This window comes from Cololabis saira, chromosome 4 (genome assembly GCF_033807715.1).
Source record: "Cololabis saira isolate AMF1-May2022 chromosome 4, fColSai1.1, whole genome shotgun sequence".
NCBI classification, from domain to species: Eukaryota; Metazoa; Chordata; class Actinopteri; order Beloniformes; family Belonidae; genus Cololabis; species Cololabis saira.
This window is the reverse complement of record NC_084590.1, coordinates 37,987,587-38,013,662: the sequence shown is the minus strand read 5'-3', so window position 1 is coordinate 38,013,662 and position 26,076 is coordinate 37,987,587. Positions and strand designations below refer to the sequence as shown.

The 26,076-nt window shown below is 39.2% G+C and overlaps 2 protein-coding genes across 2 annotated transcripts in view; both read right to left on the bottom strand.

Annotated features, from left to right (window-relative positions):
* Positions 1-2,479, bottom strand: part of b3glcta (beta 3-glucosyltransferase a) — a 76,186-nt gene extending 73,707 nt beyond the window's left edge. The window contains exon 1 of the mRNA XM_061719686.1: positions 2,197-2,479. Coding sequence (XP_061575670.1) covers positions 2,197-2,260 — 64 coding nt within the window. The 5' untranslated portion in view covers positions 2,261-2,479. The remainder of the gene's footprint in view (positions 1-2,196) is intronic.
* On the bottom strand, positions 2,352-25,101 carry wdr95 (WD40 repeat domain 95). Its single transcript, XM_061720574.1, is given in 28 exon segments — positions 2,352-2,480; positions 8,759-8,943; positions 9,698-9,786; positions 10,112-10,151; positions 10,282-10,414; positions 11,104-11,162; positions 11,263-11,358; positions 11,478-11,628; positions 15,689-15,739; positions 15,988-16,033; positions 16,109-16,163; positions 16,265-16,333; positions 16,396-16,513; positions 16,612-16,714; positions 17,002-17,153; positions 17,433-17,539; positions 17,623-17,859; positions 18,354-18,423; positions 20,845-20,906; positions 20,981-21,057; positions 21,187-21,272; positions 21,355-21,398; positions 21,401-21,575; positions 23,033-23,098; positions 23,238-23,321; positions 23,397-23,450; positions 24,432-24,684; positions 25,034-25,101. Coding segments are annotated over 28 exon segments (2,859 nt in total).
* Between the last annotated feature and the right edge of the window lie 975 nt (positions 25,102-26,076).

Sequence of the window (26,076 nt, the reverse complement as noted above, 5' to 3'; positions counted from 1 at the left end):
TGGACGACACAACTGAAATCCAGTCTTAGCAGGGAGCGGCGTGCCAAAACCGGCCCCCCTCCAGACCATGGCCATGCTGTGAGATAGAGACATGAATATTACATCAACGAGGTCCGGACAAACTGAGCCTTGTGAGGGCTTGATGGTCAGCTGAATGTGCTTGGATTGTTACCAAACGCAGCTTTTGTTCGCACACACAACCACATATTACCCAGACTGTATTTTACTTTAGACACATACACCATCTTTAATAATTGTTCCCATCCTAATCATGTCATTATGTCCTTATCTAGTTATGAGTAGATGAAACTAAGACTAGTATATTGTAATATTCTGTGGATATTTTACAACCTTCCTTTGCATTCCCAACAAACTGAACGGTCTTCCGTGACAGGAATACAATCGTGTGTAAAGTGGGCAGGGAAAGAGGATAAACACCAATTATCTTCAGTTTGGATTTAATTGATAATAAATCAGCGTGGCAAAGAATCATTTCTGACAACATTAAGATTTCAGTCTTGTACATGCTGTTTCTTTTCTTGTGGCAGTTCCCACGTCGGATGTTGCACTCTTTTGCAGCGTATATCTAGAGACTTGTGAGCTTTGGTTTGTTTTGTCTTCCCCCCTTTCTTTTCCTTCCCTTTTTTCGCACTTTCTTTGTCAGCAAGTCAGGAGGTCTCCCCTGTGATCAGCATTTATCTCATTCTGCTCAGACATGGACCTCCATGTGGTGATGCACTGAGCAGATCCTGCTCACTCCACATCTGCAGCCACCACAGTAACCTATTACTGGACCCATCCTGTCTGCATGTGTGTGTGTGTGTGTGTGTGTGTGTGTGTGTGTGTGTGTGTGTGTGTGTGTAAAGCATGCATGGTCTTGTTTTGTGTTTTTATTAGATGTTAAAATTCAACACATTTTCTATATTAGGGTAAATTTAGCTATTTGGGCATTTATTTATCCATGCTGTAAAAGTACAGACCTGCCAAACTCTTATAGATAGGAAGAGGGGTAGATAGGGATAGAAATTTAAACTTTGAAAATCTGATAAAGCACTCAAATGTCTGCTTACTTTTTAAAATTATCCAAAATGCCGCAGCTCCCCCCTTGAGAAAACGTGTTACTCTCTGCTCTGAGAAGTCAACACGAACAACAAGATCTGTTACAAGGGGTGAGTGTCGTGGACCCCAACGCAAAACTGCATTTGGGAAGTCATCATTCTCCTGTATTGCAATGACTCAATGCAATACTCTGCCAACCGACATTATTTCATGTACAAGTCCCCACACCTTCTCACATCTGGCCAAGCGTTGGTTACTGTCAAGACAAGTGTGTATGAAGTGTGTTGTGTGTGTGTCGGGGGGGGGAATCTGCTTCCATGTCTTATTTATCTATTTTATCTATGGTCTTTTTGCTTTGTTCTGCTATTTTACTTATTTTTTTCTTTTTCTATACTCATTTTTATGTAGTATTCCATCAACCTGCCCAGGGACTACAGGTGAAAAATAGCAAGTTGCTACAACCTGGCACAATGCATATTCTCTTGCAAAAGATGAATGTCTTATTGTGCACTGTCCCTGTTTTTAAATAAATAAATTACAATGTCACAAAAGATAAGAGCCCAACCTACAGGGATTTTTAATTACTTTGTGGGATTCTTTTCACCGTTTTCAGTATCAAAACAGTATCCAATGACATTTAAACTACATTTTGCATCTACTTTAGTAACTTGAGTGCCAACACAATAAAGTTAGTGGGATCACCGGTGGGAGACACCGGTCCGCAGGCTGCCCTCCTGCCGGCGCAGCGTCGATGCGTCGGGCTGGTCGGGGAGACGGACTGCTAAACAAATACGGTCATTTACACAGGGGAGAGCTTCCAAACGCTCTCCATGTGATTAACTCCTGAAATAATCTCCCAGTCATTGGTCCACGCAAACCCGCATGGCCGGTGCAAAGAGCAAATCGCTGGTAAACTCGTTAGGAAGTTGTAGCGGATCATGGCTCCGTTGAGAAAAACGCTCTCCGCTTCATGTCCACTTCAACTTGGAAACCCAGCTTCGTCTTTCCCTCGACCGCTTCTTCCCAGAGACAGGACAAACTGTTTAGTGTTGGGAGAGTCCCCAGTGCGAGCCACACAGCTGTGTGTCTGCTCCGAGACTCCCGACGAGAGGATTAGAAAGTAAAGTGAGCACTTACGGAAGGAGAAGGAAATCAGACATCCTGCCACTTTGTGCGCGACGCGGGGGCTGCTCGACAGCATCCTGGCCGAGTCCTGAGCCTGCCGTGGGTCTGAGGGGGAGAGAGCAGTACATGAGCTCTCTGACAGTGTTAAAAAAAGAAAAAAAGAATGGTTATTCCTTGTCACAGTTTTCACGGGAGACGGGGAGTGGGTTTGTGCCCTGGTGGATCTTCACCGCTCTGTCCGAGGCACAGGGACGCACTCTGCTGGCCGGACGAGCCACTTCAGCTGGAACTACAGTCTGTATGTGGAGCACGATGTTCCTGGAGTCTGCTGGAGCCACTATAAATATATATATATATATATATATATATATATATATATATATATATATATATATATATATGCATCACCAGTTAAAAAGGGGAGTTGTTTATTAGACCTAATTTTGCCATCTGTCAGTCTAAGGCAGGGGTCGACAACCCAAAATGTTGAAAGATATTGGACCAAAAACACAAAAAAAAGTCTTGTATAAGCCTTAGAATGAAGGCAGCACATGCAGCATGTATCTATATTAGTTAAAACTGGGTGAAGATTTTTTTTCATTATGCACTATAAGTCGAAATATTTTGCATGTGTGGAGTTTGCATGTTATCCCCGTGCTTGCGTGGGTTTTCTCCGGGTACTCCGGCTTCTTCCCACAGTCCAAAAACATGCATATTAGGTTAATTGGTGATTCTAAATTGCCCGTAGGTGTGAGCGTGAGTGTGGTTGTGAGCATGGTTTGTGTGTTTATATGTGGCCCTGTGATGGACTGGTGACCAGTCCAGGGTGTAACCCCTGCCTCTCACCTGAAATGAGCTGGGATAGGCTCCAGCAGACCCCCGTGACCCCGCAAGGGATAAAGCGGGTATAGATAATGGATGGATGGAAGTCGAAATATTGAGAAAAAAGTCGAAATGTTGAGAAAAAAGTCGAAATGTCGAGAAAAAAAGTCAAAATGTCGAGAAAAAAGTCAAAATGTCGAGAAAAAAGTCAAAATGTCGAGAAAAAAGTCAAAATGTTGAAAAGAAAGTCGAAATGTCGAGAAAAAAGTTGAAATTTTGAGAAAAAAGTTGAAATGTCGAGATTAAAAAGGAAAGGAAAAATGAAGAAAAAAAGGGAAAAAAAAGGAAAAAAGAAAAAAAGAAAAAAAAATAAGAAGAAAAAGAGGAAAAAAAAAGGTCAAACATTTTTGGAAAAGCTCCAGGGAGCCACTAGGGCGCCGACCCCTGGGCTAGGGTTTCTGTACAGGTTTCTGTATATGTGAAAAATACCAGATAACATGTTTTTGAACTGGAAAGTCAGATTATTGTGAGAAAATGCACCCTGAAGTTGTGTTTCTAAATCTAAAAGACTGCGGAACCTCATTAGCAACGAGCAACGAGCAGGAGGCCATCTACCAGCCCTGTGGCCTGCTGCTTAGGTAAGCTGCAACCCAGAGCCACTTGGTCTGTTGGTATAGGTGAAATAAGCCAAAGAAATGTGTTTAACTGGGGAAGCTTGAGTCAGTTTGTGCATTTTAAAGCACAAGCCATATTATCTTTAACATAGGAGTGATTATGCCCTTTTAGGTCATATGTCACAGCTCAGAATCAGAATCGCTTTTATTGCCAGGTATGTCAGCACACACGAAGAATTTGTCTTTGGTTCACTTGGCTCTCTTAAGTGAAAAAAAAAAAGAATTGAAATATAAAAGTAAGCAAGAGCAATAATACAAAAAGTAAATAAATAAAAATAATAATAAAAATAAAATGAAAACAGTAGTCACGTTTGCTGAAAGTGCTAAAGTGATGATAGCTTTATACTACCAAAGACTTTTAATGCAGCTTTCATCCAAAAAAAACAATAATAACTTACCTGTTAAGATTCATGCACTTTACCCCCCTTGGATGTGATATCTAGATATGTTTAGGCAGAAATATGTTTGTTTCTGGACACTTTAACGTGGTGGTTAATGGAGACTGACTCGCTTTAGGGTCCAGTTCGTAGTGGTTAGTCAAGGAACTGCAATTTTCCCAATTTTTTTTTGTCATTTCTGTCTGGCAAGGGGGATGTAGCACCTTTGTTGGGAGTGACTCCCTTTACGACCCAGTGTTAGGTTGCAGATGAAGGTACCGCAGTGTATGGTATCTCCACGTTGGCTTTATTTTTCTGCTCCAGAGGTTAGTGTTGGCTTTCAGCAGAAAAAGAAGCGTGTGTGACTGTGTAATATTTATTAAGGATGTCTTGGTTCTACGTACACTCACGGGCCCCTTTTATTAGGCACACCTGATATACCTAATGACACAGTGCTAATGAGCGCAGGGGCTACAATAAATCATTTCAGTCCATCACAAACATGGGAAACCTCAAAGGAATGCTTCTTGATGTTTGCTGCAATGCTTTTTGTTGACTTATAAAGCACTAAATTATTTTATTTTTTCTGCACATGAAAAAAGAGACATTTTTGTCAAAAACCTTGTTGCATTTTTATTGACTTTTACAGAGCTGTTGTTCTCTTCCACATATTAATAGAGAAATAGAGAAAGAGAGCAAAAAAAAAGATATTTCACAAAATAAAAGTATCAATAGTGATGTTACAGATACCTCAATAATGAGCTGAGCTGCCTAAACCATGATGGTGTCAGTCTGACTCACTGTCACTGTCAAGTTTGGACACTTGAACAGTAAAGGGTCATTATAAATAGCAAAACCTATGTGTCATATAAGAGAACCACATGTGTATGTTTGGAGAAACGCCTGTAGAAAGTCCAACAAGCCAGTGTTATAGTGTATTTTACTAGGTAAGGCCTCTTCTTCCAACATTATGAGCATGACCAAATTATATTGTATCGGCATCTGGTTGAAATTCCCTTGAGTTCATTTAAACTTGTGAGATTTGGTGAGTCTCGTGGGTAAATGTTGTATGAATTATTTCCAACATAAGGTGAACAGGGGTTCAATTACCAACAGAAACGGAAAACAGTGTGTAGGTGTCCTGGGCCTTTTAAAAAACAACAAAAAAAGCTCAATAACTAAGTTGCTAGTTGCGTAATTGCATTCCTTTGTTCCATAGAGAATGTGATCATGTTTGGCAGCGTTTGTTATGATACCAGGCCAAAATAATAGCTTTCTGTTGCTGCGAGCCACCGTGTAATGAAATTAGTTTTTATGTGAATTTATGTAAGAACAGAGAGAATATTTTTTCTTGTCAGCACCATTGAAACAAACAAGTTTGTTGGGCCACACTTGTGTGTGTGTGTGTGTGTGTGTGTGTGTGTGTGTGTGTGTGTGTGTGTGTGTGTGTGTGTGTGTGTGTGTGTGTGTGTGTGTGTGTGTGTGTGTGTGTGTGTGTGTGTGTGTGTGTGTGTGGCGGGGGGGTGAATTAAAGCTGATTTAGCTTTTAAGTTAAATAAATGCCACACTTTGGCCACATGGGTGGTTCATATTCGCTGAGATGAGACGTTCCTCTTTCATGTCAGTGCAAAAGCAGTTCTTCCAAGGCATTGAGAAGGCAACGTTTGCTCAGATGTACTTTGACAGATGAGCCCAGCTTTGTGAACAAAACTACAAAACAACAGAATCAAGACAGCGTCACACGCGGTTTTCATTTTCTCCAGTGACAGCGGATGAAAGAGCACATTTATTGGACACTGACTGTCACTTTGTGCGGCTCACACATAAAAGGAATTGTCTGCAGTTCAGTTTCACTGGAGCAGATCAGAGTTTTCTTTAAGGGGTGTCTCCTTAAATACTGATTAGTGTAATATGACATTGTCATTTACATTGCATTTTAATGCAACATTTTCAAACAACTTCAGTCTCATTAAAACATGTATTTGTGGATGATAAAACATTTCTGCCACTCAATTCCAAGATGACCTTTCTGTCCTCTTCCCTGTAGGAATCTGTATTTACTGGGCATTTCTGAATAATTCAGCTTCTTTAGCATCTCTGAATGTATATGTGTGTGTGTAAATCTGTGTAATTATGTTTCAGGGTTAGAGACAAGTGCTAATTGTTACTGTAATCATCAAAAAAGTGAGATATGTAGAGCTTGTCCTCTGTGAATTATTGTTTGTTAACACTTAATTGCACAGGCCTTTACTCTACAAATAAGAGATGGATTGGGAGTGTTCCAGCATGTTTGTGTATCCGTGTGTGTGGAGATGTGTGTGTGTGTTTGTACTTGTGTGGGTGGGCAAAGGATGATGAATTGCAGGTTTTCAGGAGCTCCGTGGATATCGTTTCTATGAATGGTTTGCCCAGCCAAACACAAATACCATGGTGACAATTTAATTGATTGACTACACAAAATGCAGCTCTGTGCACACACTTACAGACTACACCTCACTCCTTCATTTCTTAGTCCATATCACACTTTATTTCAGCTGCATAAGCACTAAATAGCAACACGTTTTTTGATTTTTTCTTTTTTACCACTAACCCATGTTTCCTTCTCATGAATCTCATCTCCAATTCATACATCGCCGACTTTGTCAGGGCCGTGAAACTGCTTAAAAACTGCTAAACACCCAAATCAAGGAGACACATATTCATCTGTATTCATCAAATAAAGTACAACTCTGAAAGTACTTTAGCATGTAATAAGAATATAAGGCATGCAAAATTCCTTTTACAACACGATGAATAATGAATTTTTTGCACGTATAATATGTCGTAACTCAAAGATTTAAAACAGTTTTTCAGGCAAAGTAGAGTCTTTATCACTTAAATTGTATTTTTACAACCAAGAAAAGTAAGAAGCAGACAAAAAAATAAGGCTGTCCATCATTCAAAGAACCACAACAACATTCAAAAACTGATTTAGGCTAATTGGTTACTCTAAATTACCCAGTGGAATGATTGTGAAAAGTGGGTTGCCATGTGATGGACTCAATCCAAGACCTGTCCTGGATCTACCCCTGCATTTGGTCCAAAGAGTGCTGGGATAAGCTCCAATAGACCTCTTATTCCAGAATAGGAAGAAGCAGGTATAGATAACCAATGGATGGTAAACAATTAGACAATCATCGTCTATTAGCGAGCCCTTGTACATACAAGATATCCTCTGAACTATGATATGTCCAGTTAAAAGATTGTAGTTTAGTACCCTTTGAAGTATTTATATCTACTTTAAAAGATGGGCCAGGTTATAAAATAGGACATTTAATAACATTTCTTCCCACTGTAAACTTGTTTACACATTTATACCAAGAAACATGCCAGATTAGTTTTATCTGGAGTTAGACAACTTGTTGTCACATCTGGCAAAAGATAATCACATTTGATATCTTTTGAGTGACGCATTTGAGATTTCATCCTAAAAGGCATGTAAAAAACGTAAAATGTGTATAAATTACATTAAAATGTGCCAGAAATCGCATGATTTTCATAAGGAATGCCACAATAATACACAGAGCTGTTACTAAACTGAGAACTTGTAATTAGATGACTGTGTGTGTGTGTGTGTGTGTGTGTGTGTGCGTGTGCGTGTGCGTGTGCGTGTGCGTGTGCGTGTGTGTGTGTGTGTGTGTGTGTGTGTCAAATGTGGAGACACCATGTCTCAGCCACAACATAAGCCGTATATCTAGTCTATAAGCGTAGCCAGCATTTAGCTCAACATCTCTGCTGATGTGTGAATGACCTTGTGAGGGAACGTTTTGCATCCATATCAAGCACATGAGTAGAATGAAGGTTTTTATACTTTGAAAAGTTGATATATTGCTTTTTCCCGCTGTTTTATTGTCGCTTCAGCCGAAAAACGTTATGTGAAACAAGAAAACAGATGCTAAAGCCCTGAAATGTATTTAAAAGTACCAATAAGAGGAGCCTGAATTATCTGTAGCAGCATGTTATCATCTGTTCTCTTGTGTGTAGTCTTTTTTTGAGTTAATTAAATCTGTATAAATATAGTAGCATTTTATGCTTCATCTATGGCATACCATGATAGTTGTACCATCACCGGTCTGTTACAGGAAAAAGTCAGTTGTATACAATATAATATACACGGAGGCTTAGTCTCGTACCAACATTATAGTATTGTAGTAGATGTTGAACTGACCCAATTTCTTGGTTTTGATCAATATAATCTCATGTTATTCAGATGAATCTGGGAGGCTCATGAAAGGATCAATAACAATAGGAGAGGGTTCAGGTGGTTCACTGGTGTGCAGTGGATTCACAGTCGTTAAAAGCTTTTAGTCTGCCGTGATTCAATTGCATTTTAGTATACGCAACAACTTCAGCGTAGGGTCTGAAACGACGATGAAACCACACTTTCCCTAAATTTAAGTCTGACAGTTTGTGAGAAGAGCCTGGTGTAGAACTGGTGCATATGTGCAGAAATCTGTGCTGCTGAGATGGTACCAATCCGGTCTCTTCCAGACTTGTAGCCCTCTGGGTAATATGTGCTTCCTAATCGTATTCATTGTCAGTGTCACTGATGGATGTCACTGATGGATGTCAGAGGACGTTTGCTTCAGTTTAACACCGGCAGGAAAAAGAGACGAAAAGATGAGCGTCTCAGATCATCATTTTTTAAATAATGTGGCTCACCTTTAACTCCCCTCTATCAGCCTCAGTCGTGTCAGGGTTGATGGATTCTGAGTGATGCGATTTTTCATTCAGAAAGTCAAAATCCGGCATACTAAGTGGATCAGTCAGAACCTGGAAGGGTATATGAGGATGCATCCAGGACGAGGAGATGTGGACGTTCCAGATCACACGCTGCCCAAAGGTCCCTGTAGATTGAGGACAATATTTTAATGGACCTTTGTCCCAGATTGTATTCTATGAAGCTGCATGAATTTGATACGGTGAAATCTAACTGCAGTAATGTAGTTAAAAAATAATTGTATCCTTAACACATCAAGATTGTGATATAAATTAACATTTGGCACATCTGTTTTCTGACCAGTTATCTTAAAAGTTGTGTGAATGTTTAGTAGATTGGTGATAATATAAGTGGGATTAACCTGGTGTGCAGTAATCAGCCTTGCTCTGTCCAGAGATGAATACATTCATCTACCAGAATCCCTGAAGCTGAGACTCTAATCTGCTCAGTCGCCACAATTTAAAAACAATCATCTGTAGCTCTGCAGAACGTTTGTGTGAGGACTTCAAAACGAATCCTTCGAGTTTTCTGTTCAGCGATTGGTTTGTGTAAGGGTAGATTTGTTCGTAGAAATATGCATTGCAACCTTAAAACCAAGCTGTTAGGATCAATAGGTCCTGTATCAAAATAAAGCCTGACTTGGTACTACAATACCAGTAACGTAGAAGAAGGTTGTTTACTCCTTTTCTGAGCAAATATACTGTGTTGCTGCCATTGTAAACTCTTTTTGGCGGACATTTGAGGTTAACAGGATACATGCACAGCGAGCAGGTACAGAAAGAGGAGACCACAAGGAGCCTCAGCTTAACTTACTAGTTAAATAGCATCAATATCCTTGAGAATAGCCTATGGCGACTGCAGTGTATTATGTGTATAGTCACCTATGTACTCTCCCTGTGCACTCCAAATTCGCACAGTATGGTCGGTGGATGAGGTAAGCACCACTTGATCACTGTCAACAATCTGCAGGCTGGACCAGAATAAAGAGACATTTGTTGAAATGTGTGGAAGTGTTTTCTGGCAGAACCCTTTTAATTATCCAGTGTGTCTAAATGTCTGACGGCATCGTACCTCAGGCAGCGTCTCACCTTGTCAGCGTAAGACCTTCCTACAGACTACCTTTGCATGCAGCAGCACACCAAATGAGGGAGCTGCTACAAACGGCTCTTTTTAAGAATAAATCTAACAAAGTCATGTATACAACAAGTCTGACTGCTATTAGACAACAGTCGCAGAGTAGTTGATACAGTAGCTCGAACGGATACATTTCTAAGGCACGTTGTGTGTTTACATACCCGGTAATTATGCTGGTGTGGGCACGCCAGGAGATTTCAGCTGAGGGAATATTTAAAAAAAATGGAGATTAAAAAATACTCTGAAAATATGCTCTCAAATAATATTTCTTAATAGTTTCACTGCAGGGCCAGATTTTGAAAAAAAAAAACCCAACAACTGTGAAACTAACCTCTGGGTGATTTGATCTCAGGGTCGAACCTCACCATGTTGTAAACGTGAATGTAACCAGTTCTGTCAACTGCGTACAGCAGTGTCTCCTTGCCTGTTTTAACCAGCTTTGTTATCTTCTGATTAAATTTAGACTGAGTAATGCAAATTAAAAAAAGACAAAAATAGATATTCTTGTCATTATTCGGTTGAGTCTCTTCTTCTGCTCAAATAAACAGAACAAAAGTGACAAATTTAAACCGTGACATCAAACAATATCAAATCTCCCCGGAGTATGAGCTTTCCTTCTCTGAAGACATAGTTAATATATTCCACTAGATAGCAGCCTTTTCCAAATAATATGATAAATAAAATAATTTAAAAAAAAAGAAGAAGAAGAGAGGACCAGACATCCAAGCATAGAAAGCATTCATGAATAAATCAAAGCGTATGAACCACAGCTGGTAGGTACCTGAACACATTGGGGAATGTAATAGCAAAGCCTAAACTCATTTAGTTTTTGATGTTACCTGCATCATATGGTGCAGTAAAATAATTTCTGCTGTCTTTGAGGATTTCCATTGGTGTATGTTAGAGCTTTATGAAGAACTGCCCGAATGTCCACACATGCACCCGTCGAGTCCACAATTTGCATTATCCTACCTGCAAGGAAGGAATCTTGTTCTCAAAAAAACATTGCAAAGCAGAAAAACACTGTGTTATGAATGATCTTATTCTTTATTCATCAATTATGGGAGACAAGAGACAGAAAAAACTCTTCTCCTGGAGTGCCAAAAGGGAGAGAAATCTAAAATTCCTAGTAAATAAATATAAAATATCTCACAGCTTTGAAGCTGCTCACAAGTCCTCCTCCACCGAGCACATTCCAGAGATCTACACAGCCTTTAAAAGATGGAATATGTGATTAAGACTGATGAAAGCCAGCATGTCAGATTGTAAAGTGCAATCATGCAGCGTAATTCTAATTGTTCGTGGCACTGACCTCTGACTCCAGATGACAGGAGAAAGGTGGTTGAGGAAAACTGCTGCAGTTTGGAGTTCTGCAGGAAAATTATGCTTGGAACGCTTGCATCCAGTCCTATGTTACCAAAAGAGGAGAAAAAAGACAAGATAAATGCAGTGTTTTGGTCTCATCAGACCTTATGATAACATGTGAGTTGAATATATAAATAATTCACTTTGAAGTTCCGAAATCACCTTCAGCATTCTTGTGCAGCGCTGCTACCCGGCAGAGTATATGTCCAGAAACCAGATCCCACACTATAATCTCTCCATCCTTGCTGCTAGTGGCCAGGAGCGATGGGGGATACTGTACCACATAAAGGATCTCCAATTTATGGCCATTTATCTGAGGAGAAACAGAAAAGTCTCTCTAAAAGAGTCTTGCAGTTAGATGTGAAAGAATCATAGTCCTATGTTGGGTTGGACAAAATAAAATGTCTCTTTTGTATCTCTTCAGCTCGGTTTACATAAATATGGGGACATGTCAAAGCGATATGATAGAGCCATCTTTTACTGCAGAGGAAGATGCTCTCATTTTAAAATCCCAGCACTTTCTAGATGGAAAATATACATTTCATCATGCTAATGGAGGTAACTTAAAGATTACTTCAAATTAAATTATTGAACTTAAAGGGGACCTTTAATGTCTATTGTAAACAGCCTTGAATGTCTTGTTTTTTCTAAATAAATGAGAAATTCAGCCTCTGGGCCATGTCTTTATCTTTACCGTTTCTAACTTCATTCTCTATGTGGGATTCTGAGTGGGCGGGGCGGCTATGATAATGAGGCACTGTGCTGATTGGCTGCCTGACGCGATGACGCGAATGACACGATACACTGCTACGAAAAAATGGTGGAAGCTCCGGCCGGTGGAGTTAAGGCTGATTTATGGTTCCACGTTACAGCAACGCAGAGCCTACGGCGTAGGGCACCGTAGGCTACGCCATACCCTACGGCGTACCCTACGGCGTAGGCTCTGCATCGATTTAACACGGAACCATAAATCAGGCTTTATGCGATGCGAGCGAGCGTCAGCGACAAAATCAATTCCAATGCTTTATTTTCTATTGGACTGTCCTAACTGGCCGCAGCGCGCCGCGGCGTTTTGAGCTGAACATTTGTCGGACGCCCTGCTTCTATTTTCTTCCTGCCGCTGGCGTTGAAAGCCGGTTGAAAGCGCTGTAGGAAACAGTCATGGATGAGGAACGGCTGATCCAGTTAGTTGAAATGAGAAGTTATCTCTATGATACCTCCTCATTTCACTACAAAAACCTCAATAAAGTGGCAGCTGCTGGAGGGAGATGGACAGAGAGCGTCAGATGTCACGCAGTGCGACGCGATAGTCGGACGCTCGCATGCAGTTACACGGTTTTATAGTTGTGGGCGTGGTTTGCAATTTGGTTACATAACGAAAATGCGCCGAATCTGAATGGCTCGTAGAAGCCACATGACACTGGATGGCTCATCCGGGCGGCTGTAAGCATCAGCCTCAAAACTGCAGCAACTAAAAATAAAATCATTGACTTGAAGCACTTGAGTCCACTCAAATCTGACTCGAGCCATAACTTTACCTAACTTTAAGTTTTCACAACTCACAGAATAGCTTATTGTCCAAACGGTTACTGACTGCTACTTAATACCTTAATGAAACTGTTGATTTGAAGTAAAGCTGTTGGGAAACTAATAAACATCCTGTCTGAAAAATATTCAAATTAATTTACAAGAGTTTTCACTCTGCTTTAAACAACTTATCCAAGTGAGCAACATGTACGTTAACAGTTCATTCAATATCAAACTCACGAGAACACAGACAGTCAAACATTATTCCTGATACAAAGTGGTTCATCTTCTTCTGTGTGAGCTTGTTTCTCAGTGACCCGACGAGAAAATCTGCTTGGAGTGAAACTGCCAACATGAAACTGTATACACCAGGAGCCAAATTAAGGAAAGCAGATGGCTGTTGGAACTGTTCCATTATATTTCATGCCAAAGTGAAATAATTAGCTCAACTGGGTCGTGTTTTAAAAATTTTATGAAATGCAACACAACACTGACCATCTGTAGGAGCAGAAAAAAACTCTCGGTGAAAAATAGGCTCAATGATTAAAGGAATAGAGGCCAATACATAAAACAAAAACAAGCCACTGAGCTTCGTCCTGCAGGTCATAAATGAAAAACTATTTGAAGAGAGCCCTCTGTAGATAATCAAAGAGGTCACTTTTCTCTTTGGCCACTGTTATGTTATTCTTCTATGGCTTTAATTGATATCTTTTGGAATAAAAGATCCCACTAGTCATATTGAAAAAGATGTAAGGGCTCTGCAAGTCACCTCGTCTGGTACATCATTCAGAAGCTGTCTTCCCTCCTGCAGCTTTTGCAGACTGAACTATGCCCCGCGGGCAGAGATATCCAGATCCCATTACACATAATAATCAGATAAAGAAGCTGTAATATCACTTTGATAGTTTGATTCAACTTCAAAAAAACAAAACAAATTACAATTTTATCCGATAGCTGAAAGCGTAACTTTTTTTGATAAATGTTTCAAAACAGAAGAAAATTATGTTTTGCACGCATGTGAGTGTGTGTTTTACAGCTGCTTTGAGAGAAACATGATTATTTTAGCAACAACTACATGATGGATTTAGAGGATATTTGATACAGTATCTGTTCTGTGTCAATAATGACGATACTTAGTTTTCCTCACCATCAAATCTGAGTTTGTCCGATATTTAGATATATGCAGAATAGTGGCAAATATAACAGCAGTTTTACCTTCTGTTTTTTTTTAGTAATAATTGAAACACAATAAATCAAGATAGACCATTATAGTCATTATATGAGCAGAACATCCATGTGTTGTCACTCTGTCTTTGTCACCGTGCTGCTGGCACTCAAATAACACGTGCACGGAAAGCAAAGCAGCATCACCGGAATCTTGTTCACTGTTACATCAGCAGGGGATTATATTCGAATTATTATTTGTATAATATTTTTGCACATATATTTTACATAATATTTGTTCTAAAGTGTAGAACATAACAAAATATATGATTCATAAAGTACAAAAACAAAAAACCTAAAACCTACAGAACAGCATGCTTTTTTGATGTTAGATGTTTCATTTAATGAAGCCTGTGCTGTTAAAATAAATATAAAAAAATAAAAAATGATGTGACCTCTTAAAGGTTATTCCACTGGCATTAAAACCTGTGGTTTATCCTGCAGCTGAAGTTAGCTTCATCTTCAACCTGATACAGGTAAGCATCAACAAAATGAGATGTAGTTCACGCTAAACCCAAATTGTGATAATATTGACCCTCATTTATTCTTGTGCAGTCAGAAAATCTATGAAATATGAATACAAATTAAGCAATTAATTTGCCACCGCGCTCAGTGAAGTAGTGATAACTGATGTCGATTTGACAGTAAAAAGCTGTTGACCTACATTTTCATTAGTAATTCAACAAACATCCTGGTGGTTTTAAATAGAGGATTTTGGGTTCTCATGTATAAGTTATCACATAACCCAATAGTGATAATAAGTGATAGTAAAATGACATCGGAAAAAACATACAGTTTATGTTCCTGGATAAATGCAAATGTTTGGGAAAATAGAGGGAAATTGGAAGAAGATACATTCCAAAATTGAATCTGGAGAAGAAGATAGAGGTAATCTTATTGCCTCAGTTCAATTTTTCTCTCTAGATGTTGCGGCACAGCAGGATACATTTCTCTTAACTTGCCAGCCAGTGGGTACGAGCAAATCTCAGGAAATTCTCAAGGCACAATGTCCTCTGTGTGTCTTTTTCATATGAGGACATAAGAAGTGGTGAAACTTTATTCTCACAACCCCTCAGGTGTAACAGCAACTGAGGCACACAGGGGACAGAACATTGTCCTGCACCCCGCTGCACAGTATAATGTGAAAAGATGAGTAAGGCAGGGACAGCTATGAGCAAACGCACCATGAATGTTGTATTTTGTCTTGCCAAAATACAACCCTTCCTATAAACATTGGCTAAAAGAATATCTAAACATTGTAATTAAGCTAAAATGCTTGAAACAAACTTTTAGCTGACAACAAATATGGCAAATAAGGAAATGGATGGATGGATGGATGGATGGATGGATGGATGGATGGATGGATGGATGGATGGATGGATGGATGGATGGATGGATGGATGGATGGACAAAATGCTAAAAAAAAAAGCAAAAAACTTTGAATAATTAAATAAATAAGTAAAACACTTTCATCCCCATGAGCATAAAATAGTTTATAATTTAGGACGCAGAAAATACCTATTTCAAGCTAAACGAAAGAATAAAAAGCAGGTTCACACAAAAATACCTCTAAACAAATCTTATTTACTGATTCGGTCTGCCTGTTTTTTGCTCATATTCACCAGATCTTCCTGCCATGAAGGCTGGACATGATGAGGATCCTCGGGAATGTCCTGACAAGATGAAGACGTTTAATCAGAAAACAACAGATTTTTTTACTGTATGCCTCAGAATAATCAATTTTTTATTTTTTTTTATGAAACATCATACGATGATAAAACCTTTCTTTCAATTTTCTGATGATAGGCTCATTATTGCATGAAAAAGTTTTAGAAGGCACTGGAGAAATTATAGGAATAGGGTTCAGAAATACAACTCACAAAGATGCTGCATGTTCTCAGTTATGTCTTTTGTTACTTACTGCATAGATGTCAATCTTCCGGTCTCCTCCAACAGAAATGATAAAGCTTCAAACATAAGTTGCAGAATCTCAGCAAGGATTTAAAGTTATAATGGAGACCAAATTTCACATCATTACTCACACATTTCTGTGAACTTTGAGAAAGATGCAGTCGCACACCACATGGCATTTACTGTCTAGAGAAAATATTAATATATTTTTTGAACTGTTACCATTCAGAATGGTGTTACCTTCTTTCATTGAAGAAAGCGATAAAAACTTATCTTAGAATACTTACTCTTCTTTAATGTCTTCAGGCATTGACCATTGTTGAAGTTCCAGATCTTTAAGGATCCATCTCTTCCACAAAACATACCATGAAGTAGTGATTGAATATAATTAAAAAAAAAAAAAAACGTATATCATATACTGTATCCTACCTCCTCCCATTAGAATCCGAAGTCATGCATGTGATGCCGGTCAGATCCTGTGCTCCACCAAACTCAAAGATCTGATCCCCAGTGTCAAAATCCCATACTTTCACCACCTAAACCCACCTACAGCTTGAACTAATGACTAGAACAAGTTATGTGTCTGTTTCCAGAGTTGAGGCGGTCAGCATGCTGCAAACTCTCATTTACTCACCGACCCCTCACTGCAGTTCACGACTTGGCGAAACACCTCGCTGTAGCCGCAGCACGTTACAGGTTCATTATGCGACTCAGTGAAGTGACTGTGAAGCCGTGGCCTGACAAAACAAAACAAAATTAATGAGTAACATTTATTTTAGCACCCTGTGGTCAGGTTTGCAGGCAGAACAAAAACAAACAGTTAAATCCTATTTTTAGAGAGAAAAGGGGTGTCAAATCCTCCAGTTGGAAATCTTCAGAATCATTACCTTTGTTGCTTTTTCCATTTATTTTTTTTCCACAGTTTGATGAGCTATTGATCTTAAATTAGTTCACCTGAGGAACATCTTCGGAGCATAGAATCCGAGAATAGAAGAGATTAGACCACAAAGACAAGACTACAAACCTTAAGTTCAGCGTCAGCACAGCCATACAGCCTGCTGCAATGTACACAGATTTCATAGCAGGGGAATAGCAACATGCAAGTATATCGCCATATAGCCCACTGGCTTTGGGGTCTGCTGTGCACAGGCAGCACTGGTCCTCAATGTGCCATATCTGAAATAAGAGCACAAAGGTTTACTCACATTTGTACTTTATGTTTTAGTGAGGTAGAATTAACTCAAGCACAGAATGATTTCATACAAAAATAATTGAAAGGTACCGGTACTGCCCGACTCCCATGAGTGTTATAATACTTGATCATTGTTATTAATTCCTGCAGTAACTTGTTCACAGCTATATATGTTTTACGTTGCATTGGATTTATAATGTGCATTGTAAATCGGGTCCTTATATGGATGTAGCAAATAAAAAATAAAAGAAGCCATGAATCACTTTTACTGCGCCATCTGTGGAGACGGAGAAGATGTGGCCGTCCTCTGACGCGATGCACAGGTTGAAAATGGGAGCAGAGTGGCCTTTCAGAATACCAGTCGTTTCCTACAGAGAGAAGCTGCATCAGTAGGCGGTAAGGTGCCTATGGCACTCGAGTCAAAATAACCCCCTTGAAATCTGGTTCTTCACCCGGAAAAATGTGGATTCCACAAGCGTATTTGCCTGTCCATGCCTGCAGTAGCCAGCAAACTGTGACAGAGGTCAAAAGTCTTCACCCCTTTGTACACGGTGAAGACAGTCTGATCACACGCTGCTCGGGCCTGCGGAGTCCAGCTTTACAGCCGTTTCTTCCTAGTTTTACCATCACAGGAAGCCTCTCTGATCTCCTTCAGCTGCTTTACAAAATCAATTGGAGGCAGCATGCAGCCTTGAGAGAAAAAAGAATAAAAAGAAACTAAATGAAAACCATCACTTTACAAGACTGTGGTTCCAGCATCAATCAAAGCCAGCTTTTTGAGAAAGGGTAAGTCATTATTAGAATAAATGACCATGGTTATAAACAGGCCCACACACCGCGTGATCATTTTCTCTCTCTCTCTCTCTTTGTCACCAACACACACACACACACACACTGCCATTGATCGGTAAATGTGTGATAAATGCGTCATCGTGAGTCATCCTTCAAAGCTCTCTAAGCAGGCCGCCTAATGTTTAACAGACTTTAATCACAGCACAGTCCAAACTAAATAATGTTTACAGGAAGCATCATTATTTGTTTGTCTTTCTTAGTGCAGACACCAGCACCCACAACTAAGAATGAATTTTGAATACAAATGAAAACATTGAAAAAATATTGGCTTGTTTGCTGATGTGCTGAACATGCACCCCAAAACCCCCCAAAAGAAGCAAGACTGCAATTACCTACAACAATAGAAGAAGATTTTTCATTTGACGAGGACACAACCGCTCGAAGAGTGTGGAAATAATTTGCCTAAGTTAAGAGAGGAGAGTTTGAAAAAGTAAAAACTGCACCACTTAGCAGAACCAGTTGTTGCAATGTTTGCAGATATTCTAAGTTTCCACTTGCATGAAATTAAATATAGACATGCCAGCAAAACAAGTTTGCCCATGTTCCCATTTTGTTTCAGGCTAATCATTTAAAAAAAATGTTTTTTTGTTGTCATAATTTGTGTTATGTCAAATGCAAAAGACTTAAATATCCCATCAACATGATTTAGTTGCAACTGAGCTCTGGTTCATCCTCATATCAGACTTTATACCTGGAGTCCAAATGTGCCTAAATCATTACACATAATTACGTGGGTACACACTACAGCTGTTTTCATACATTATACACCAGTGAAATCATCCAATTAGGTCAAGATAATTGTGCTTAGCCATGCAGGGACATCTCAAAGACTCGAATCAAGACAACTGGACTTCAATAATGTACACGTTTGACAGTGGAAAAGATAAGTTAAAGAAGCCATCTATGTCAAATAAAAATAAATAAGTAAATAAATGGGGGTGTGGCCACAGGGTTTCCCTATAAAGCACTTACAATAAAGCTGTGACTCTCCTACCCAGGCAGTTTCACAATGGTTCACATTTTCATTCATGTAACCAAACCATCTTACGCCAGACTGAAGCCTCTACTGACCCAATATGACTGCAACAGCTTATAAATTGTAAATTCCCCTCCAGTCAATTTAAACAGACGATACATTCTGGATAGAAAGTGAAACGTCCTCAAGAACCAAGAAAAGGAAAGTCCATTTGCCTTGATTCAAGCCTTTGAGGATTACCATGACCCAGATGACTGAGAGTCAGCACACCCCAACCTGCAGGGATTGTGGTTTGGCACAAAATCTGGGGAAGGGTATGATACAAGTCCTGACATATTTAAAGAGACTAAAAGCGCAAGAGACGCCTGGAAGCACCAATAATCTTTTCAGCCAAAGTGAGTGATGAGAGATCAAATGTAGCCAATGATTGCACTATAAATGCAATCCAGAAATTGTTTGTGGAAACAGAAGAATCTTATAAATAAACAGCAACTTTCAATTAATCGATATTTTGTGACAGAGAAGCCAAATGGAAGCTATTCTTAATTAAAAAGAGCACGAATGCCTGCTGCTGGGGTTTTGCCAAGAGGCCCATGAATAACCTTCAAACAATAAGAAACAAATAATTTGCCTGGTGATTGAAATATTGATCACCTTGACCTCATTACATTCAAATGTGGTGATGGCAGAATGTTAAGTGGGTTTATATCCTGACTTGACGAGCATTTAAAGAGCCTTTACTCTGCATGCCAAATTAAGTTGTTTTTTTTGGGGGTTTTTTTATCGATTTTTTCCCCCATTTTCATCACCCAGTGCTCTACCTAAGCTACGGTGGGCATTGCCCATCCTCTACCAACCCCGGGAGGTCCTGCACTGAGCTCAGGTCTCCTCCTTAACCTGAGGAGTGAGCAGGCCGCTTGTTTTCACCAGACAGGGTGGGGCTTCTCTGGCCGGACGTAGCGTGTGGAAGGATCACAACGCACTGTTAAATCTGGAAAAACTACAAGAGGACTTACCAAAAAGCTAAATGAAATTTTTCCAAATGATATTTGTGTGGATATTTTTTCACAGCTCAACTATGTTTAATAGGTCATTCTTGATTCATACCAACCTGAAAAGAACTGAATGACTAAGAAGGGTAAGGGACAAGCTAGAAAAATCAAAGCAATTTATTATGGCTTTTCCCTTTCTGGGCGTTAAAAAGGTGAATTGCTGTGTTCAACTGAATGAGTTGGCACATTGCAAGTTTTATGTTGGATGCCCAAAATAACACAACACTTGCCATATATCCATGCCTATAGTGGCAGGCTTATCCAGGCTTAGTTAGCACTATGAGACCACTGACTCATTAGTGATTGGATTTTTGTACTGGGGACAATATAATTATACAGCAGACAATATATAATTATATATATAAACATATATATATGTAGTTTCATATATAGTAAAACCACTTAAATAATTGGCATTGTTGATGTGTTTTTTTCTATAAAATGTTGCTAAGAGCGTTACTTATTACTGTGTAGAAAGTTGGTGGTTTTAACCTGGCAAGAATATGATCTGAGAAGTACACAAAACAAGACAGCACTTTTGTTATGTTACTGTAGTTTATTTTGTTTTGTTTATTTAAAAAGGATTTGTCTTCACCATGTAGTCTTCACCATAGTTCCACACCATTAATTACTTTAGACAAAGTTTAGAAGCAAAATTACCTGAGGACAGACTTAACAGAGGTTATAAAAATGATGGTCACAAATCCTGCAACACAAACATAAAATGATCCTTTTCAGTGTGTCGGCTGAATATGTTTGGTCGATAACTGGAGTAAGCTTTTAAAGTGGACCCACTTCTGTGTCTCCATACAGGATGCAGCATTTGTCATGGCCAGTGTCGCTACAGTACAAGGAGAAAATGATTATTTATGTGTTGAAAATGGTTTAGCTTGTCTAAAATGTCGCAGCTCACCTAGTCTAAAGTTAGAGGTAGGTATTGTGTCCAGGGCACTGATCTGATGCCAAGGCTTTAAAGTGGAGAGATCATAAAATTGGATCTCTCTGTCCCTGAAACAGAAATGAGTCAAACACTTTATTCAATGATGACAAAACAATCTGAACGTGCTTTAAACAAAATGAATCAATGATAGTTAATTACAGTAGGCTATGTCATTTTATTTCACCATTTGTCATTACCCGGTTCCAATGATCAACTTGTTGTACTTCAACATCAGAGCAAAATCACTAACCCACTTTGATATTTTCTTAGCAGTTCCTTTGCTCTGCAACAAAAAACAAACTTTGATTTTACAAATGAGACATTTTGAAAGACGTGAGAAGACATTTACATATATTTACACCTACAAACAAATGTTTGGTCCTCTGGGGTTAAAGTTCAGGACTCCAAACCCATCTTCACACACTGTTAACATGGTGTCGTCACCAACGGATCAGATGTTGACAATAGGAACGCCGTGACCGCAGGCATTCATGGTGGCTGGCAGCCTGAAGGCCACCTGCTTGCTGCGTCTCACAGCTTCCTCCTTCTCGTAATACTGCTGCAGCACATGTGTGCAGACGTCACCCTGTATCATATTACAGTGCATTAGAGATCTTCATATTTTCATTTAGTCTACACTGCAGGTTCATGGACTGTCATCGCTATTTTATCAATACATGCATTTAAATAGCTTTGGGCTTTGCATTAAAAATCGAAAGTAAAATCCCAGTCTGATCTTAAACCGGATATATAAAGATTTCTTATACATTACAAATGTACAAACTAAGACAGTTTTAACATCATACATTTTTCAACCATTCAAACAAAGACAAAGGTGCAGATTAACAGACCAGTTGATTCTGTACTGCAGTAGTAATTGAGAACTTGAGAGCTCTAGACATCTGGACTTATGGACAGGTCTGGACACGTTTTTGCACCTGGTCCTGTTTCAGGTATACTCATGGGCGTCTCCAGTTCAGAGTTCATTCCTGGATTAATTAAACAAATCACTGCAGACTGAGTTACTAAACATTGCCCTTGTAATTCCCTGTCAACTTTGTTGATATTTACTGCAGTAACTAAAAGCAGGTGTTCAACTTTGACAAAGCTGTCGCAGTTATGTGGAGAGAATGTGGCAAAGTTGAAATTTTCCATTATTGAAAAAATGAATTCCAAATAAAAGGGTCATCCGAACTTTTAGATTGCTGCTTGCTGAAAGAAATGTTAAACAATGTGGAAAATTGAACAAGAACAAGTCATGCAACATCCTCGTGTTTTTCCTTTGTGTGTTTTGTTTGAATAGACACATCATAATTTCAGTGGAACTGCTATTTATTCCTCTTTTGAGTCAAAAAGTTAAACAGCTAATCAAGTTTGTGCTTATATGGTCCCTGTTGGAAAAGAAGCTCCAACCTCATGTTTTGTCAACAGCTGTTTCTTGACAACTCAGCACTAATCTGCTGCTGGCAGATGTTTTTGGTCGATGCTGAAAAGAGTTGCCTGAGCCGTCCCTTGTAGATCTGCATAGTTTTAAAACCTCGCCAACATAAATAGAGAATCGCACAAGCAATAATTTTATTTGAGAACTTTCCACCACGGTGCAATAACATGCATGTTGGGTTGATTGATGATTCTTAATTGCCTGTAGGTGTGAGTGTGTATGGCTGTTTGTCTATTTAAGTGGCCCTGTGATAGACTGAGGACATGTCGAGGGTGTTCCCCTGTAAAGAGCTGGGATAGGCCCCCGTGACCCTGTACAGGATTAAAATGGATGGAGACCGCACATTAATTTGCCCAGGATAGTAAATCTGGCTCAAAATCATTGACACCATATTAGAGGGCTACAACAAGACAAATGCAGTGTGCACAGTCAACAGAGCACTTGTTCCACAAATCCTGACTGATTTATGACTTGCAAAAAATATGCCTGTTGCAGATCATGGGAGCCAAGCTTCTTTCCTGCAGATTCCTGGTTATTATATGCAAAAATAAACAAGGAAAGTGACTTCATGAGCAAAAAATACAGCATACATATCATCTCACCCATGAAATCGTTCCTCGATCGAAGTGATCAATCTTTTTAAATAACTCGTGGAGCTGTGTCTTGCTCTGTGCGATCCAAAGAAAATAGATAAAGGAAAAATGACTTTTTTTTTCTTTACTTAGTAAATCATGTAATTACAAACACTAGAAACTTGCACAGAAACTCTGAAAGGAAGCTATTTAAAGAAGAGTCGGTGCGTCTCACCGTGCTGGGCAAACCCAAGCACTTCTTCATTATGTGTTCAAAAATCCTTTCATCAATGCCTCTCAAGCCATGCGTATCAAATTCCTTTAGAAGAAAGAGTACAGTCAAATATGAATAAACAGATGGTGTTTTTAAAAAGAGATGGAGTTTTCACTTTACCTCAAAAGCTATCTTTAGTCTCTGGAGGTCTTTGAGTGACGTCCTCTCATCGATCTTGATAAGGAGGGGGAAATACTGATAATTATTATTATGCATGATGATTATATATACGGTATGTTAAAGAACCAAAATAAAACTTCGTGAAATGCCCTTTCCTTTTGTTTTCAGTATGTATTTTTACGATAAACATTTTATAGTTAATGGTTAGCTCCAACTTTGGTTATTAATGAATCGAAACTGACTCCATCAGAACCACATAACAGGTCACTTCCTCTGCAGTAATGGTTCCTCTTACATTTAATGTAGTTTCCTAGCAGCTGGTCATTGATCCATTAAGTTTTTTGATCTACCGTTAATAAAAAAATAAAAAAAATATGGATAAACAGCCTAATTCCTCAAGGATGTAACCAGAGCTGAAGTTTCCCCACAGTATTCCCTGAATTGGGGCGATAACTGCTTAATCGGTGATGGAAGTACTGAAAGAACTCACATAAACTCAAATACTTTGCACAACTTTGAACTCCTCAGCCTGCTCCTCCTAATCCGTTATGGCACATTGCTTGTTACATTAAGCAGGAGAGTGTGGCAGACATCTGCAAATGAAACCCACAAACTGGAGCTGGTGCATTTGCAACACACGGCCTTCTGCATCTTTCTATCATTCCTGTCAGCTTGAAAGCTCAAATCTGAATCTATTAGACAGAGCTTTTAAGTAGTTGGCTCAACTGATATGTTTATTCTCATGATCCTTCAGCCTTCCTGGGCTGTCAAGACTAGTAAATTGATCCTCAACCTAATTTAAATTGTAATTTTTTTGGCATTACATTAGATCCCTTCTACTAGTTGGGGTAAACTGGTCGGGTTAAGCACTGTGGCACTCTAGTGACATCTTCAGGGTAAAAGTAGAAACTCTAAAAGTGTGGGTTCAGGAAAAGAAGACTGGCGAGAATGACATTATATCATGTGGACCTTTTTATAGATATAAATAAAAAGGCTGACTTCTCTTCATAAAAGTTTGAATTATGAAACTGTTACCTTGAGGCTGCGAATGGAACAAATGCTGTGCTGCTGTGGTCTGATGAGTTTAGGTTTTTCTCCAAGTGTGACTGAGTGTCTCCGTCTGTTCTGTTTCAGTAGCTCTCGCGCCAACCATTCAGGTTGTTCCCTTTTGTCCTCGCTGACATGCTGCCACCGATGTGCTGAGAAGTCATCTGCTTTCCCTGCTTGACCCGGTGACCCGGGGATGTTTCTCGTTCCCTCCGCTGCACCTCCTGCTTCAGAGAGGATGCTGCAGAATTTGACATTTTGGTCAAATGTGTGCATGGCTCTTGTTTGAAGTTTATGAAAGAAGCTCAGCCATCACTTTTAAAACTCTGACATTAGAAGTTTCACATTACCATTACATGTTTAATCTTAGTAATGTGATTATAATTCTCATATGGCCAGACGTCCTGCATGACTTCTCAGTGCGCAAGCATCATGACAACAGCAAACATTTAAGAAAAAAGGCAAGGCCTCATCTTTGGCTCTTATTGTCTCTAAGTTAAAATATTAAAACTTAAAAAGACACTTGAAACAGAATAACATTGAACAAAAACATGTTACATTTAAAGAGGTGACCCGAAAATACAAAATACCTGGTCACATGACGTGTTTCTAATCTTCCCAAAGCTGAGGAGGAGCGAACCTTTATCCTCATTGGCATTCTTGATAATCCCTGTATTTATATGTGTTGTAAAAATTAAAATAATCAAGTGTTGAACATTTCTTCACTCCAAGGAGACACTGATCCCACAGCTCCAACGTCCGTCTACCTGACACTCACTCTACTATTACACCTGAGCTGGTTTCCTAGTTACGTCACGGTAACTAGGGAACCAACAGTGACAACTCCGGCTACGAGACTCAAAACATGACTCTGAACATGCAGAGAGAAACCCGTTTTCGGAACATGTTAAAAGATGCTCAAAACTTACAATATACTGAACGATTGTGAGGCGTTTAATTTAAAATGTATGATATTGTTTTTTATACCATATTCCAGCAAAAACTTACTTACTTGGAAGCCAAACGGATAATCAGTAGGGTTCATAGTGGCTCTAGCCAGCTTCATGCCCACTCTGGTCAGCACTGCACTTCAGATGAGGCTGTTTCACTTTCCCCATATTTTGGAGCCCAAAAAAAAGTCTTGCACAAGACTTTCCAAAATCTAGAATGATAAAAACAATATGAACAGTGAGGGAAACACTTGGCACACTGTCATTATTGTTTACTGTGAGAAACTTGTTTTTTTTTTCTAAGCCACTTTCATCATTAAAATAAACCCTAATGTCAACCTTCCTTTTCTTAGCCACGATCTTTGTGGACACAGACAAAAGTTTATTGATGAGTCTTAACACTAACATCCAGAGTGCTTATAAAAGAGGTAAATCCTATTATATTAATGTGTTTTGGAGGTGGACAGTAAGAAAAATAAAAAAATAAATCTGTTGTTAACCCCTTGTGTACCCTAATATTTATACATTATAACTAATTGAACATTTTTTATGACCAAAGTTACTGGTAGAAACATTCAGCAGCAGCGGATTACTGATTTTTGACAGAGACATGTCCCAGGGACATTCCTGCTCAGTCCTGCTCTCTGCTTTGTGCTCAGGGTCTCTGAAGCTAAATTTGGCTG